Raw genomic sequence first — 16,471 nt, 5'->3', positions numbered from 1 at the left:
CTGCAACAAAACAAGGGCCTCTGTCTGAAAACATTCCTGCTGGTACAGCAAAGCAGGGTACGCTGTGATTTAGGACTTGTTTGACTGCTTCCCGTGCCACATCGGTGCCACAGGGCCATCCATTACATGTGTCTACCAGGTCGAGGAGATACTGAGAGGCTCCCTTTCTCAGTAGCTCGATGAAGTCTATTTGCCAGTATTCCCCTGAGGTCATCCCTGGTTTTGTCACCCCTGCGATGATGCTCTCACCTGTCTTTTTGTTCCTTTGCTGCCAAATCACCGATACATTTTCTACCACCTTCTTCATAAGGCAGGATCGGGCCCAGTATCCTCGGTGTCTTTCCAGGGATCAAGGCCAGACTTTCAGATTTGGCCGCTGCTTCTGCTGTTTTGTCAGCCGTTTGCTTTGAAGGCTAGGAACTCAGTCTTTGTGCAGAGGTATTTGAGGGGAGTGCCTGTGCCTGTCTTCTTTACTCTGTTCTCTACAAAACTCTGTCCATCAGCATGCATTCCCAGCCTGCATCCGATAGTGGTTGTCCCTTTAAATCCTTTCTGCTGGAATAGACTTTGGCCATTTGTCTTTCAACAGCTGGAGGGGATAAGCACAACAAATGCGTACTTGGTGTACAGCTGATGGCTCTTGGCCCTCTCTAATGACTGGGGGTCTGCCAGGGAATTTTTCTGATCTTGAAGGCAGGCACGTTCTCCACACGGAATTTCTGCATCTGTGCTTCAAACAGCCGTGCTCTCAAAGTGGAGGTTGAAATAGCTGTGCTGTTCACTCCATACCTCGCTGAAGTGCAAGACCTTAAAACTTTAGGGGCTGCTTAAAGCCCGGTACTGCTCAGCGCAGTTGTCTCGCCTGTATCTCCCAGGTCCGTAGGAAAGCACTGTGGCAAGGCACAAAAGCAAGGCTTGGGGCGCAGGGGCTGGAAAGCTTTCCCGTGGAAAGGGACCTGGGAGTGTTAACCAGCAGCCAGATGAACGTCAGCCAGCAGCGTGCCCAGCTGGCCAAGAAGGACAAGGGCATCCTGGTCTGTATCAGGAACAGTGTGGCCAGCAGGGCCAGGGAGGTGATTGTTCCCCTGCACTGGGCACTGGTGAGGCTCAACCTCGAGTGCTGTGTCCAGTTCTGGGCCCCTCAGTGCAAGAAGGAACGCAGGGGCCGGAGCGTGTCCAGAGCCGGGCAGCAGCGCTGGGGAAGGGTCTGGAGAACAGGTTGTGTGAAGAGCAGCTGAGGGAGCTGGGGGCGTTTAGCCTAGAGGAGACACGACCACTCTCTACAAGTAGCTAAAGGGGAGTTGTGGGGAGGTGGGGGTTGATCTCTTCTCTGCGGTAGTGAGTGAAAGAACACGAGGCAATGGGTTTGGGTCGCAGCAGGGGGGCTTTAGGTTGGACATTAGGAAGAACTTTTTCACTGAGAGGGTGGTTAAACATTGGAACGGGCTGCCCAGGGAGGCAGCAGCGGTGCAGTCACCGTCCCTAGGGATATTGAAAAGACATCTAGATGAAGGACGGAGGGATATGGTTTAGTTTAGGGATGGGCTTGGCAGGGTCAGCTTAGTGCTTGGACTCGACGATCTTCAAGGTCCTGTCCAACCGTAACGATTTTGTGATTTCTCTGAAAACTTCACTGGGACCGTCTGGCAGACGCAGAAGAAAAATTCATGTGTTGGTTTGTAATAGACATGGAACAAATGTTTCTCTTAACTCGCCCACGAACTCAACTGTGGCCACAGTGCAAACAAGTGACAGTCAAAACAAGTGAGAGACCTGGGGATGTTCAGCCTGGAGAAGAAGAGCCTTGGGTTGCTTCAGGGGAGGCTTAGCTGGGAAATGAGGAAGAACTTTGCCCCTGAGAGGCTTGTTGGACTGGCGTGGGCTGCCCAGGCAGGTGGGGGAGTCCCCATCCCTGGAGGGATGCCAAAGCAGTAGAGCTGAGGTGCTGAGGGAAATGGCTCAGTGGCAGGCTTGTCAGTGTAAGGTGAGGGCTTGGACTCGATGAGCTCGAGGGGCTCTTCCGACCAAAATGATTCCATGACTCTGTGAGAGCAGCCGCCGCTGGGACACGGGGCCCGGAGCTGCTGGGACGGCCAAGACGCAGCACAAGAGGCGGTGCAGCCTTCCCATCCTCTGGCCTCCCCTTGCCTGTGGTGCCCCTGAGACGGGCCCCGTGGCACTGCCGGCGCGTGTGCCGGGTCCCAGAACCATGGAGAACCCAGTCCCTTTGTGACATCACCTCGGACCACACCCCACCTGCTGCTGATATCCTGCGCCCAAGGCACTGGCCTTGCCAGAGGCACAGGAGCCAGCACCAGGAGCGGCCATGGAGCCGGGACCCAGCGGGCACTTGCCTGGCGTCAGGCCCGTACTCTTCACGGTCTTTGACCAGCTGAGAGATATGACAAATCTGCTGTTTAATAGGAACCAAGAGCTGAGACGGGAATTGGAGCGGCAGGACCAACAGCCGTTCCAGCACGGCTACCGCGGCGCAGGTCCCAGCTCAGCACCCCCTTATGTGTCTGTGCCACACAGAGTCCCGCGATCCTTCCCGAGCTCAGGTGAGAGCGCAGGCAGCTCTGTAGCGGCCTCGGGCCTGTGGGTGCCGCAGCTGCCAACATCCACACCTCGACCTGTTGCCCGCCCTTCGAACTGGGGGCTGACACTGACAGAGCAGAGCTGGACCTCCGGAACCCCCTCTTGGGAGCCAAGCTTCAGCCGGCGAGGTGAGTGCGCGGGGGTTGTGGAATCATGGGAGAGAACATCGGGGCACCCTGTGCCAGGGGCACGCGGGAGAGGTGGGGAGCAACCTTTGGTAGCCTGTGCACAGGCAAGGCTGGCACGGCAGCCTCTGGAAGCCCCTGGCAGGTGTCGGGGGAGGAACGGAGGGAAAACACTGGTTTGGGGATGAGTGCCTGACGCTGCTGGTTCCCGCAGAGAGCTGGCAGCCGAGATGGCAGCGGCTGCTGGGCGAGATCGCCTTCCAGCTTGACCGCCGAATCGTCCACAGAGTCTTCCCCAACGCCGATCGCTACCGCGGCTTCAGTGCCGCCACCATCCCCGAGGGAATCATGGAGGTAGGCTGGTGCTGCGAGCCGGGGAGCCGGGCACAGTGCCCGCAGCCACGGCCCGGTGTGCCCTGGTCCCCCTTGTGCTCGGTCACCCGCGGGTGCCGGTACTGACCGTACCCTCTCTGCCACAGATGGTCGAGGAGACGGAGCGGGGAGCTAGCCGTGATCTGAGCGTGGCCGCAATCTGGAACTATGAGTTTGTGATGAGGCGACTGTGGGCACTGGGCTACGTCCCCGAGGTGCACTTGCCCGCAATCGAGGCCTTCATCAACACCTACGGCCGCCTGGAGCGGTCGTACTGGTTCCCGGCCGAGCCAAACGTGGCCTTCCTGCGCCACGTGGTCAGCCAGGAGGTGCCGCCGGATCTGCGGCCCAACGCCATGGTGCTGCTCGAGTGCCTGCTGCAGCTGGCACAGGAAGATGGGCAGCCCCTCTTCTGCTACTGAGCGGCTGTGCCGAGCCGTGAGCCCTGTCCCGGCTGCGCCTGCAGCAGCCGCCGCCTGGTGCCACGCAATAAAGCTGTGGGTCAATCTCATGTCGTGTGCTGTGGGCTTCTTCCTAAGCAGCAAAAAGCATAAGGATGGCAATGCACCTGCTGGTTGCACAAGAGAATAGCAATATTGATTAAGAAAGATACGTAACCATCTGCCCTATGGATCCTCCCACAGGGGAGGCCACCAGTGAGTCAGTGCAGGGCGCCCAGCTTTATAGGCAAAACCCCGCGAGTCAGTGGGAGGTGCATTTTCTTCAGGCAGAGACCCCTGGGCTATCTTCCTCCGTGCTGGATTTTGCCTGGGCTGGCCACGAATGGCAGAGGAATCCAAGGGAGCTCTCCAGAAAGCAATCCATTTCTCCACCGCTCTCTATTTCTTAACCCGTCAGTGCCCGCTGATGGCTGCTAAGAAAATGCCGCCACTTTTTCACTGAGAGGGTGGTTAAACATTGGAACGGGCTGCCAGTTTAGGGATGGGCTTGGCAGGGTCAGCTTAGTGCTTGGACTCAACGATCTTCAAGGTCCTGTCCAACCGTAACGATTTTGTGATTTCTCTGAAAACTTCACTGGGACCGTCTGGCACACGCAGAAGAAAAATTCATGTGTTGGTTTGTAATATACACGGAAAAAAATGTTTCTCTTAACTCGCCCACGAACTCAGCTGTGGCTACAGTGCAAACAAGTGACAGTCAAAACAAGTGAGAGACCTGGGGATGTTCAGCCTGGAGAAGAAGAGGCTGGGGAGAGACACAATCACGCCCTGCAACTCCCTGACAGGAGGCTGTAGTGAGGTTAGGGGTGGGAGTCGGTGTCTCCTCCCCAGTCATGAATGACAGGACAAGAGGAAGCGGCCTCGGGTTGTTCCAGGGGAGCCTTAGCTGGGAAATGAGGAAGAACTTTGCCCCTGAGAGGCTTGTTGGACTGGCGTGGGCTGCCCAGGCAGGTGTGGGAGTCCCCATCCCTGGAGGGATGCCAAAGCAATAGAGCTGAGGTGCTGGGGGAAATGGCTCAGTGGCAGGCTTGTCAGTGTGAGGTGAGGGCTTGGACTCGATGAGCTTGAGGGGCTCTTCCGACCAAAATGATTCCATGACTCTGTGAAAGCAGGCGGCGCTGGGTTGGTGCCCCCGAGACGGGCCCCGTGGCACTGCGGGGCGTGTGCCGGGTCCAAGCACCATGGAGGACCCAGTCCCTTTGTGACATCACCTCGGACCACACCCCACCTGCTGCTGATATCCTGCGCCCAAGGCAGTGGCCTTGCCAGAGGCTCAGGAGCCAGCACCGGGAGCGGCCATGGAGCCGGGACCCAGCGGGTACATGCCTCACAACAGGACCTTGATTGTCAACCAGATAGATCATGTGGAACGCCAATTACTGGCGATCAGGGCTGAGAATCAAGAGCTGGAGTGGGAACTGGAGCGACGGAACCAACAGCGGTTCCAGCACGGCAGTCGCGGCGCAGGGCCCAGCTCAGCACCCACCTATGTGTCTGTGCCCCACGGAGCCCCGCGATCCTTCCCCAGCTCAGGTGAGAGCGCAGGCAGCTCTGTAGCGGCCTCGGGCCTGTGGGTGCCGCAGCTGCCAACATCCACACCTCGTCCTGTTGCCCGCCCTTCGGACTCGGGGCTGACAGTGACAGAGCAGAGCTGGACCTCCGGAACCGCCTCTTGGGAGCCGAGCTTCAGCCGGCGAGGTGAGTGTCGGGGGGTGGTGGAATCATGGGAGATAACAGCGGGGTGCCCTGTGCCAGGGGCACGCGGGAGAGCTGGGGAGCAACCTTTGGTAGCCTGTGCACAGGCAAGGCTGGCACGGCGGCCTCTGGAAGCCCCTGGCAGGTGTCGGGGGAGGAACGGAGGGAAAACACTGGTTTGGGGATGAGTGCCTGACGCTGCTGGTTCCCGCAGAGAGCTGGCAGCCGAGATGGCAGCAGCTGCTGGGCGAGATCGCCTTCCAGCTTGACCGCCGAATCGTCCACAGCGTCTTCCCCAACGCGGATCGCTACCGCGGCTTCAGTGCCGCCACCATCCCCGAGGGAATCGTGGAGGTAGGCTGGTGCTGCGAGCCGGGGAGCCGGGCACAGTGCCCACAGCCACGGCCCGGTGCGCCCTGGTCCCCCTTGTGCTCAGTCACCTGCGGGTGCCAGTGCTGACCGTACCCTTTCTGCCACAGATGATCCTCAGAACGGAGCGGGGAGATAGACATCTGTGCAGGGCTGCATTCCGGAACTATGAGTTTCTGATGAGGCGACTGTGGGCACTGGGCTACGTCCCCGAGGTGCACTTGCCCGCAATCGAGGCCTTCATCAACACCTACGGCCGCCTGGAGCGGTCGTACTGGTTCCCGGCCGAGCCAAACGTGGCCTTCCTGCGCCACGTGGTCAGCCAGGAGGTGCCGCCGGATCTGCGGCCCAACGCCATGGTGCTGCTCGAGTGCCTGCTGCAGCTGGCACAGGAAGATGGGCAGCCCCTCTTCTGCTACTGAGCGGCTGTGCCAAGCCGTGAGCCCTGTCCCGGCTGCGTCTGCAGCAGCCGCCGCCTGGCGCCACGCAATAAAGCTGTGGTTCAATCTCATGTCGTGTGCTGTGGGTGCTGTGGTGGGCCCCACAAGAGTCGCTGGCATGGCTGCTGCTGCTGTACGGGGACTGCCCTGAGCCAAGCAGCGATGTCTGGGGGTGCGAGCAGTACCGGGGGATGGGCAGCGGGTGGCAGAGCCAGGGTGCAAGCAGCGATACTGGGGTGCAGGCCGCAGTGCCGGTTGCTGACAGCAGCGCTGGGGCAGTGGAGATGACGGCACAGCCAAGGCTGCCGTCCGTTTTCACTGGGGGAGCGGTTGGATGCAGCAGTCAGAGGCGGGACTCGGCGCCTGGGACGGCCGTGGTGCCGTGGCAGGAAAGCCCCAAGTGGAGAGGGTGCGCAGTGCCATTTATGCCCTTTGGTGTGGCTGGGGCAGGGCCTAGCGGGTTCTTGCCATCACCAGCCGGTAGCATCACACAGCACCGGGGCGGGCCGGGGGCTCGGGGTATCGTGGCTTAATTTCTTTAAGTGGCCTAGATATTAAACCCTTTGTTAAAAATCAGCATTGTTCACAATCTAAGGAAAGGTACAACACCGAAAGGCTCTCAGCATGGGGTGCAGCTGTCGCAGGTATGTGAGGAATCTGCTGCACAGCGATCCCCTGCAACGCCCATGGAGGGTGGAGCGGCGTGGAGACTTGGCGGCCAGGCTCCGAGTTGATCCATGGGCATGAGCTGGTCCTCTAGAGGTGGTAAGCGGCACATCTAGCCCCTTGAGCAAAGGTCTGTGAAATCTTGATGAATTGCTATCCTTTGCGCGAACTTTGCTCGTTTTGATGTCATTTGAATACCGAAGCACAGCTCCATCCCAAAGGCTACCTGCCTCCAAGGCGCCACCACTCCTTGAGTCTGTGCCCTGAATTGTTTGTCAGCTCTACCTTGAAGTGCGAGGCGAGAGAATCTTACACCAACCCTAATAAAGGTATTTATGATTAAAGGCACTCGAGTGTTGTAGTGGTGCAAGCTGTATTCATTCAAAGGTTTGGAGAGGCTTAGTTCTGCTGAAGTTCCACAGTCCTTTACAACTCTTGTTGCTGCTATTTGAAATTTTGAGCCTTGCCTGATGCTGTTCAGTGCCTTTTGCCACCCTGGACACATTTCCCCTTGATTTCGCCTTGAATTCAACTACTGCTTTGCCTTCCACCTTGTCACAGGGTCTCCCTGTGTAGCTTTTAATCATCTCACAGTCGTCTGCTAGAAAGAAAAAGGTATCGGTAACTGTTGTAGTGGTGCAGGCTACAGCTATGCTCATTCAAAGGTTTAGAGAGGCTAGGTAATGCATGTGCAGAGACATACACGGGCAACGTAGTACAACCAACAGAGCTGACTCAAAGCCACACTGCCTTTGCTAGCTACTTCCTTCTATGCTGCTTTCACCCGTGGGATCACCCAGGGCCCACCTGATTAACTCACAGCACCTGTTTCTGATACTTGGAAGCAGCTTGCCAGCTGCATTAACTTGTCCCTACCATCTTTATTCAAGCTGGCTGGTCCAAGTCATATTTGTGCCTACAGTTTCCCCTCCTTTTCTTTTTGGACCAGCCAGCCTTCGGCAACACATTTCAAAATTAAAGGCACATGAAGAAAACATAAACATCTTTACCCGTGGCCATGACTTTACAACAAAAGGTCAAGAACAGCTACATCGCCGAACAACAGAACACAAAAATCCATAGACTCAAAGTAAACATAATCTGATATATGTTGCTAGGAGGGACGCATACTGGCGAGAAGGGATGAGTTCACTGTACTTCCACGGACGTTTCTGGTTCCCGAATGTAGGTGCGGACTTTTCTTCAACTTCTTTAGCATGCTTATCTGTGAGCGTTATCTGTAAGTTGGAAATATCTCTTCCTCCGTAGAAAACACACCATTTTTGCTTTCAAGTTTCCATTGGCCGTCTTGTTACGTTCTTCCGTTCTTTTAATGAGATACAGATTGCTGGAGGAATTTACAGCAGCATACGTGGTGCCACGGTTGTCAGGCTTTACATTTTAATAGGGTGATGGATTGAGGGTGAATCACTTGGTTCTTTCCTCAAGAAATCTTGAAATCTACCATCTCGTGATCCCCGCAGCCAAGGTTGCCTCCAACCTCCACATCTCCAACCCGACCCTCCTTATTTGTCAGCACCAGCTCCAGCAGCACACCCCTCCTCGTTGGTTCCTCAATCACCTGTGTCAGGAAGTTGTCATCAACATGCTCTAGGAACCTCCTGGACCGTGTGCGCTTGGCTGAGTGGCTTTGCCAGCAAATATCAGGGAGGTCGAAGTCTCCCATGAGGACCAGGGATTGTGACTGTGAGGCAGCTCCCAGCTGTTTGTAGAAGGCCTCATCCACTTCCTCCTCCTGATCAGGTGGCCTGTAGCAAACTCCTACAGCAGTATCACCTACCTTACCCTGCCCCTTAATTTTCACCCCCAAGCACTCAACCTGCCCCTCCTCCCCACTCAGGCAGAGCTCAATGCACGTTAATTGCTCCCTCACATAGAGAGCAACTCCACTCCCTCGCCTTGTCAGCCTGTCTCTCCTGAACAATCCATAGCCCTCCATGGCCATGCTCCAGCTCTTTATTCTTGAGAAAAGACAAAAAGAAGACAAGCTCGGGACCTAATTCTTAAAAAAAGGTCTGTGCTTTAAAGGGCCTTAGACTAGGTTTTCTTCCTCCTGGCGGCTGTTTCTTCAGGACCTTTTTCTCCATCTTTTTATAGGTCAGTCACACATCGTTGGCAAATTTCTTTGGCCACTGGGTCTATTCCTACACATCCCTATCTTCTCAAAACTAAATCCCATCTTGCTTGCGTCCCCCCGATGTCTTCTTGGATGGAAAATAGCCACTATTTCCCTCATAGCTTGTTTATTTATTGTTTCTTTTCCATCTGGGAGAAGCCAGTTTCCCTGTGTCTCAGAGGTTCCCAACTCCCTCATGTTGAGTCTTCTGTCAATATTGGAGTCCCTTTTGGCGAAGGTGCTTGCGGGTGAGATTGGACACACTCACAATTGCATGACCTAACGCTGCCTCTTTTGGCCATTTCATCGCTTAGGCCATAAAAGATCTCCCTTTTGGATGCCCATTCACGTGGACCACCGCAATCTCATTTGGAAGAGAGGGTGGGCCTGGCAGGGTGAGGTTAGTGCTTTGACTCCATGATCTGCAAGGTCTTTTCCAACCGTAATGACTCTGTGGCATTTATTGAGCCATCAATAAATAGGTGGGGGCCTGCGTGTGAAGGAGTGTCTTTGAAATCCTCTCGCACTTTAGTCTGATACTCTGCCTAAACAACTGTGTTCAAGGTCGGCACATTCCATGTCTCCCTTCCAGAGGAAAGTGGCTGGATTAAGGCATGAGCCGGAGGCCAAGACAAAATCCCCTTTTTCTCTTAACATTGCCTCACATTTTCAGATTCTAAAATGGGTTAGCCATCTGCCAGCCTTCTGTGCCAAAGCCGTTTTCACTTGTGGCACAGGCGTTTATTACTAATAGTCCTCCGAATGTCAGCTTTCTGCATGTTCTTTGCTGGTTTTTTAATCAAGAGGGCAGTGGCAGCTATTGCCTCTATACGTTTGGGCCACCTCCTTGAAAGCGCGTCCAAAAGTTTGCATCAGTGTGCTATTGGTTGTCGTTTGTCCCCCCGTTCTGGAGTCAATGCTCCTGAGGCGGCTCCCTCCTCTACTGTGACAAACAGCTCAAAGGCTTTATCCAATTATGGCACTGCTTACACCGGAGCCATGATTCAATGTCCGAGAACTCCTTACCAGGCCTGCACTGCAGCCCCCTGCCCCTCTTAGCAAGCAAAAGGTGCTCCTCGCAGAGCAGTGACAGCACTGTAATTCTGGATTAGCTTTTTCTCTCCGTCTGCCCAAGTTAACGCCTTTGCTTCTTCATTTAGAAACTTGGAATATACCCCTTCTGTTCTTGTGCCTAAGAAGCTACTCCCAGTGAGCAACAGGCGGCTGGTCCACAAAACCTTTCCATTCCTTTCTGGTTTGCAGGAGGGGCAATTCCACAATTGCCTTGATTCTCTCTGGATTAACTCTCCGTTTCCCTTCACCAATCAAATGTCCCAAACACCTCCCTCCTTTTTGGACGCATTGCAGTCTGGGGTTTGATACTCCTCGCTCGCTCTCTTCTCTACTACTCTTCTCTCTCTTCTACACCTCGCCCGCATCTCTAAGAAGACGGCGGCATTTTCTTAGCAGCCATCAGCGGGCACTGACGGGTTAAGAAATAGAGAGCGGTGGAGAAATGGACTGCTTTCTGGAGAGCTCCCTTGGATTCCTCTGCCATTCGTGGCCAGCCCAGGCAAAATCCAGCACGGAGGAAGATAGCCCAGGGGTCTCTGCCTGAAGAAAATGCACCTCCCACTGACTCGCGGGGTTTTGCCTATAAAGCTGGGCGCCCTGCACTGACTCACTGGTGGCCTCCCCTGTGGGAGGATCCATAGGGCAGATGGTTACGTATCTTTCTTAATCAATATTGCTATTCTCTTGTGCAACCAGCAGGTGCATTGCCATCCTTATGCTTTTTGCTGCTTAGGAAGAAGCCCACAGCACACGACATGAGATTGACCCACAGCTTTATTGCGTGGCACCAGGCGGCGGCTGCTGCAGGCGCAGCCGGGACAGGGCTCACGGCTTGGCACAGCCGCTCAGTAGAAGAGGGGCTGCCCGTACTCCTGTGCCAGCTGCAGCAGGCACTCGAGCAGCACCATGGCGTTGGGCCGCAGATCCGGCGGCACCTCCTGGCTGACCACGTGGCGCAGGAAGGCCACGTTTGGCTCGGCCAGGAACCAGTACGACCGCTCCAGGCGGCCGTAGGTTTTGATGAAGGCCTCGATTGCGGGCAAGTGCACCTCGGGGACGTAGCCCAGTGCCCACAGTCGCCTCATCACAAACTCATAGTTCCAGATTGCGGCCACGCTCAGATCACGGCTAGCTCCCCGCTCCGTCTCCTCGACCATCTGTGGCAGAGAGGGTACGGTCAGTACCGGCACCCGCGGGTGACCGAGCACAAGGGGGACCAGGGCGCACCGGGCCGTGGCTGCGGGCACTGTGCCCGGCTCCCCGGCTCGCAGCACCAGCCTACCTCCACGATTCCCTCGGGGATGGTGGCGGCACTGAAGCCGCGGTAGCGATTCGCGTTGGGGAAGACGCTGTGGACGATTCGGCGGTCAAGCTGGAAGGCGATCTCGCCCAGCAGCCGCTGCCATCTCGGCTGCCAGCTCTCTGCGGGAACCAGCAGCGTCAGGCACTCATCCCCAAACCTGTGTTTTCCCTCCGTTCCTCCCCCGACACCTGCCAGGGGCTTCCAGAGGCCGCCGTGCCAGCCTTCCCTGTGCACAGGCTTCCAAAGGTTGCTCCCAAGCTCTCCCACGTGCCCCTGGTACAGGGCGCCCCGATGTTCTCTCCTATGATTCCGCCACCCCCCCCCCCCGGCACTCACCTCGCCGGCTGAAGCTCGGCTCCCTAGAGAGGGTTCTGGAGTTCCAGCTCTGGTCTGTCAGTGTCAGCCCCCAGTCCAATGGGCTGGCAACAGGACAAGGTGTGGATGTTGGCAGCTGCCGCACCCACAGGCCCGAGGCCGCTACAGAGCTGCCTGCGTTCTCAGCAGAGCTGGGGAAAGAGAAGGGTCCTGGGGCTCTGTGTGGCACAGACACATAGGGGGGTGCTGAGCTGGGCCTTGCGCCACGGTAGCCGTGCTGGAACGGCTGTTGGTTCCACCGCTCCAATTCCCGCCTCAACTCTCGGTTCCTATTCCACAGCAGCCTGGTCATGGCTCTGAGTTGTTCAAGGTAAGTGTAGAAACAGGGCCTGACGCAAGGCCAGCGCCTGCTGGGACCCGGCTCCATGGGTGCTCCTGGCACTGGCTCCTGTGCCTCCTGCAAGGGTACTGCAGGTCTGTTCACGCTCTCAGCAGAGCTGGGGAAAGGGAAGGGTCCTGGGGTTCTGTGTGGCACAGACACATAGGGGGGTGCTGAGCTGGGCCCCACGCCATCTGCCGCACCCTGGTAGCTGCGCTGGAGCTGCTGTTGGTCCTGCCGCTCCAATTCCCACTCCAGCTCTTGCTTCTCAGCCCAGAGCGCCAGTATTTGGCGTTCCAGCTGATCAAGCTGGTTGAAGATCAATGTCTCGTTGCGAGGCAGGTGCCTGCTGGGTCCCGGCTCCATGTCCGGTCCCGGTGCTGGCTCCTGAGCCTCTGGCAAGGCCACTGCCTTGGGCGCAGGATATCAGCAGCAGGTGGGGTGTGGTCCGAGGTGATGTCACAAAGGGACTGGGTCCTCCATGGTGCTCGGACCCGGCACACGGCTCTGCAGTGCCACGGGGCCTGTCTCGGGGCACCACAGGCAAGGGGAGGCCAGAGGATGGGAAGGCTGAACCGCCTCTCGTGCAGCGTCTTGGCCTTCCCAGCATCTTCGTGTCCTGTGTCCCAGCGGCAGCTGCTCTCACAGAGTCATTGAATCATTTTGGTTGGAAAAGCCCCTCAAGCTCATCGGGTCCAAGCCTTCACCTCACACTGACAAGCCTGCCGCTGAACCATTTCCCTCAGCACCTCAGCTCTACTGGTTTGGCATCCCTCCAGGGATGGGAACTCCCACACCTGCCTGGGCAGCCCACGCCAGTCCAACAAGCCTCTTGGGGGCAAAGTTCTTCCTCATTTCCCAGCTAAGCCTCCCCTGGAGCAACCCGAGGCCACTTCCTCTTGTCCTGTCATTCGTGACTGGGGAGAAGACGCCGACTCCCACCCCTAACCTCACTACAGCCTCCTGTCAGGGAGTTGCAGAGCGTGATTGTGTCTCTCCCCACCCTCTTCATCTCCAGGCTGAACATCCCCAGGTCTCTCACTTGTTTTCATTGTCACTTGTTTGCACTGTGGCCACAGTTGAGTTTGTGGGCGAGTTAAGAGAAACATTTGTTCCATGTATATTACAAACCAGCACATGAATTTTTCTTCTGCGTGTGCCAGACAGTCCCAGTGAAATTTTTTGAGAAATCACAAAATCGTTACGGGTGGACAGGACCTTGAAGATCGTCGAGTCCAAGCACTAAGCTGACACTGCCAAGCCCATCCCTAAACTAAACCATATCCCTCCGTCCTTCATCTAGATGTCTTTTCAATATCCCTAGGGACGGTGACTGCACCGCTGCTGCCTCCCTGGGCAGTCCATTACAATGTTTAACCACCCTCTTGGTGAAAAAGTTCTTCCTAATGTCCAACCTAAAGCCCCCCTGCTGCGACCCAAACCCATTTCCTCGTGTTCTTTCACTCACTACCGCAGAGAAAAGATCAACCCCCTCCTCCCTACAACTCCCCTTTAGCTACATGTAGAGGGTGGTCGTGTCTCCTCTAGGCTAAACGCCCCCAGCTCCCTCAGCTGCTATTCACACAACCTGTTCTCCAGGCCCTTCCCCAGCGCTGCTGCCCGGCTCTGGACACGCTCCGGCCCCTGCGTTCCTTCTTGCACTGAGAGGCCCAGAACTCGACACGGCACTCAAGGTTGAGCCTCACCAGTGCCCAGTGCAGGGGAACAATCACCTCTCTGGCCCTGCAGACCACACTGTTCCTGATACAGGCCAGGATGCCCTTGGCCTTCTTAGCCAGCTGGGCACGCTGCTGGCTGATGTTCATCTGGCTGCTGGTTAACACTCCCAGGTCCCTTTCCACGGGAAAGCTTTCCAGCCCCTGCGCCCCAAGCCTTGCTTTTGTGCCTTGCCACAGTGCTTTCCTACGGACCTGGGAGATACAGGCAAGACAACTGCGCTGAGCAGTACTGGGCTTTAAGCAGCCCCTACAGTTTTAAGGTCTTGCACTTCAGCAAGGTATGGAGTGAACAACACAACTATTTCAACCTCCACTTTGAGAGCACGGCTGTTTGAAGCACAGATGCAGAAATTTCGTGTGGAGAATGTGCCTGCCTTCAAGATCAGAAAAACTCCCTGGCAGACCCCCAGTCATTAGAGAGGGCCAAGAGCCATCAGCTGTACACCAAGTACACGTTTGTTGTGCTTATCCCCTCCAGCTGTTGAAAGACAAATGGCCAAAGTCTATTCCAGCAGAAAGGATTTAAAGGGACAACCACTATTGGATGCAGGCTGGGAATGCATGCTGATGGACAGAGTTTTGTAGAGAACAGAGTAAAGAGGACAGGCACAGGCGCTCCCCTCCAATACCTCTGCACAAAGACTGAGTTCCTAGCCTTCCAACCAAAGAACTGACAAAACAGCAGAAGCAGCGGCCAAATCTGAAGGTCTGGCCTTGATCCCTGAAAAGACACTGAGGATACTGGGCCCGATCCTGCCTTATGAAGAAGGTGGTAGAAAATGTATCGGTGATTTGGCAGCAAAGGAACAAAAAGATGGCTGGGCAACAACCCCTCAGAGGCGACTAGGCCTCAAAATAAATCATAAAAAATAGGTCTAATAAGAGAGGACCCCGCCAAGGGGTCCAGCCAGGAGTTGAAAAGTGACCTAACACAGGTGAGAGCATCATCGCAGGGGTGACAAAACCAGGGATGACCTCAGGGGAATACTGGCAAATAGACTTCACCGAGCTACTGAGAAAGGGAGCCTGTCAGTATCTCCTCGACCTGGTAGACACATGTAATGGATGGCCCTGTGGCACCGATGTGGCACGGGAAGCAGTCAAACAAGTCCTAAATCACAGCGTACCCTGCTTTGCTGTACCAGCAGGAATGTTTTCAGACAGAGGCCCTTGTTTTGTTGCAGAAGTGGTTAAGAAGGTGGGAGGGCATCTGGGAGCCAAGTGGGATTTACATACGCCCAACAGACCTCAAGCTAGTGGAAAAGTAGAAGGCGTGAAACAGACCTTTCAGTTACAGTGGAATCAAATACACCAAAAAACCTCCTTCTCTCGGTTACAAGCTTTACCAAAAGCTTAGCTAAGAATACGAGTACAACCAGGAAGAAATTGTGTAAGCTCGTTTCAATCTGCTGGCTTTGGGCAAGACCTTCCAGGAGCTCCACAACCACGTGACCCCACCTCAACCAAGTGGACTAGGCGTTCCGGCACATCCATTTCAACCAGGAGAGTGGGTTTACGTCAAGACATGGAAGGACAAAGCCCTGAGAGCTAAGTGGCAGGGACCTTTCCGGGTCTTGTTGACTACTTCCACTGCCCTGAGAGTGGCTGAAAAAGGATCTTGGCAACATTATTCTAGAGTTCAGAGAGCTACAGCCCCGTGCACAGTCGAACAAAAATCACCACTTACCCGAAAACTTACTAAACACCCTTGAACAATTACAAGAGAGCTGGAATTCGTAAGATCCCAAAGGATTATGTGGCTGAAAAGGTGCATTTTCCTCCTTGGACTGCTTGCCGGCCTAATGAGCGGAACTGGGAGAACAATCGGCAAGTTACTGGCTTTGCTCCCCCATTACCTCAGGAGGAACAGGGTTTCCCTGGAAAGCTGTGCCTATGGAGTGGGCAGAGCGATGCCAAAACCTGCTTGCTCTGGGAGATGGGAATCAAGCTAGCGGTCGCTTGCGGGACCGTGGCACGAGAACAGTGAGCACGCGCATGAGCTTCGCAGAGTTTACCAAAGACTCCAAGCAAAATGCAGCCAAGCTATGAAAAGCAGGACCTATTGGCCCAACCGAAGCTCCACAAGGTCTGTTGTGCTCCAACCAACAAAAAGGGAATTGGCCCAACCCTCGCTGTGCTGCGAGGAGTACTTGTCAGTACTCTCTGACCCGAGAGCAATCTCCCCATCCTAACACGACGACGGAAGGCTACTCTGTGCAGTGTTTTCCCCAATGGGTGGCCTCTCTTCTCTTACGAGGCAAAATGGACTTGTAGCGTTAGAACCTACCTTCTGGATATGTGGCACAAGAGCTCCGGAATGGATTCAGCTGTAGGGGAATTCCGGTGCCGCCACTCAGAGACCTTGAGGGACTACGTGGAGGAGAACCCCGCAGTGAGAGACGTCTTCAGCTTCCAAAAGAGCTTCCCTTAGTTTCAGGAGGAGAGAGGTTTTGGCTTCTTTTCTGCCCTTGGTGTGCCGCAGGGTCACATGGAACTAAAAGAAAGAAACCAAGCCATTTGTTAGAGTTGGGAGCCACCCATACCATTACAGCGTTGAACAGTGTGTTTTACTCTGTGAAGCATTCGATTGACAGTCCCAATCTTAGAAATTCTTTTGTGATGTTTTTCAGTCCTCGCCCGTCTTCCAGTTCCGGGGGATACTGCTTTATCGTAACAGGTTGTGCTCCTCCTTTGAGTTTAACAACAACCAATTCTGCATTTTTAGCCTTTCCTGGTACTCCTTAGGCCTGTACTGCTGGATATACCTGGTCTCTTAATTGGTGTCTAATTTCTTCTTT

At 55.4% G+C, this 16,471-nt stretch overlaps 1 protein-coding gene across 1 annotated transcript; it reads left to right on the top strand.

Annotated features, from left to right (window-relative positions):
• The first annotated feature begins 999 nt into the window (after positions 1–999).
• LOC133628898 (speriolin-like) lies at positions 1,000–3,517 on the top strand. The gene is made up of 3 exons (XM_062018860.1): positions 1,000–2,726; positions 2,938–3,077; positions 3,203–3,517. The coding sequence occupies exons 1-3, from the start codon at positions 2,327–2,329 to the stop codon at positions 3,515–3,517; spliced, it is 855 nt and encodes a 284-aa protein (XP_061874844.1). The 5' UTR covers positions 1,000–2,326.
• The last annotated feature ends 12,954 nt before the right edge of the window (positions 3,518–16,471 follow it).

The sequence above is a fragment of the Colius striatus genome, chromosome Z (assembly GCF_028858725.1).
Source record: "Colius striatus isolate bColStr4 chromosome Z, bColStr4.1.hap1, whole genome shotgun sequence".
Classification (NCBI taxonomy): domain Eukaryota; kingdom Metazoa; phylum Chordata; class Aves; order Coliiformes; family Coliidae; genus Colius; species Colius striatus.
This window is presented reverse-complemented; position numbering and strand designations above follow the sequence as displayed.

Excerpts from the sequence above, each read along its gene's own strand:
- LOC133628898 (XM_062018860.1), top strand. The coding sequence starts at position 2,327 with ATGGAGCCGGGACCCAGCGGGCACTTGCCTGGCGTCAGGCCCGTACTC. Across the intron at positions 2,727-2,937 it reads GCCAAGCTTCAGCCGGCGAG|AGAGCTGGCAGCCGAGATGG; the intron begins GTGAGTGCGCGG and ends TGGTTCCCGCAG. Across the intron at positions 3,078-3,202 it reads TCCCCGAGGGAATCATGGAG|ATGGTCGAGGAGACGGAGCG; the intron begins GTAGGCTGGTGC and ends TCTCTGCCACAG.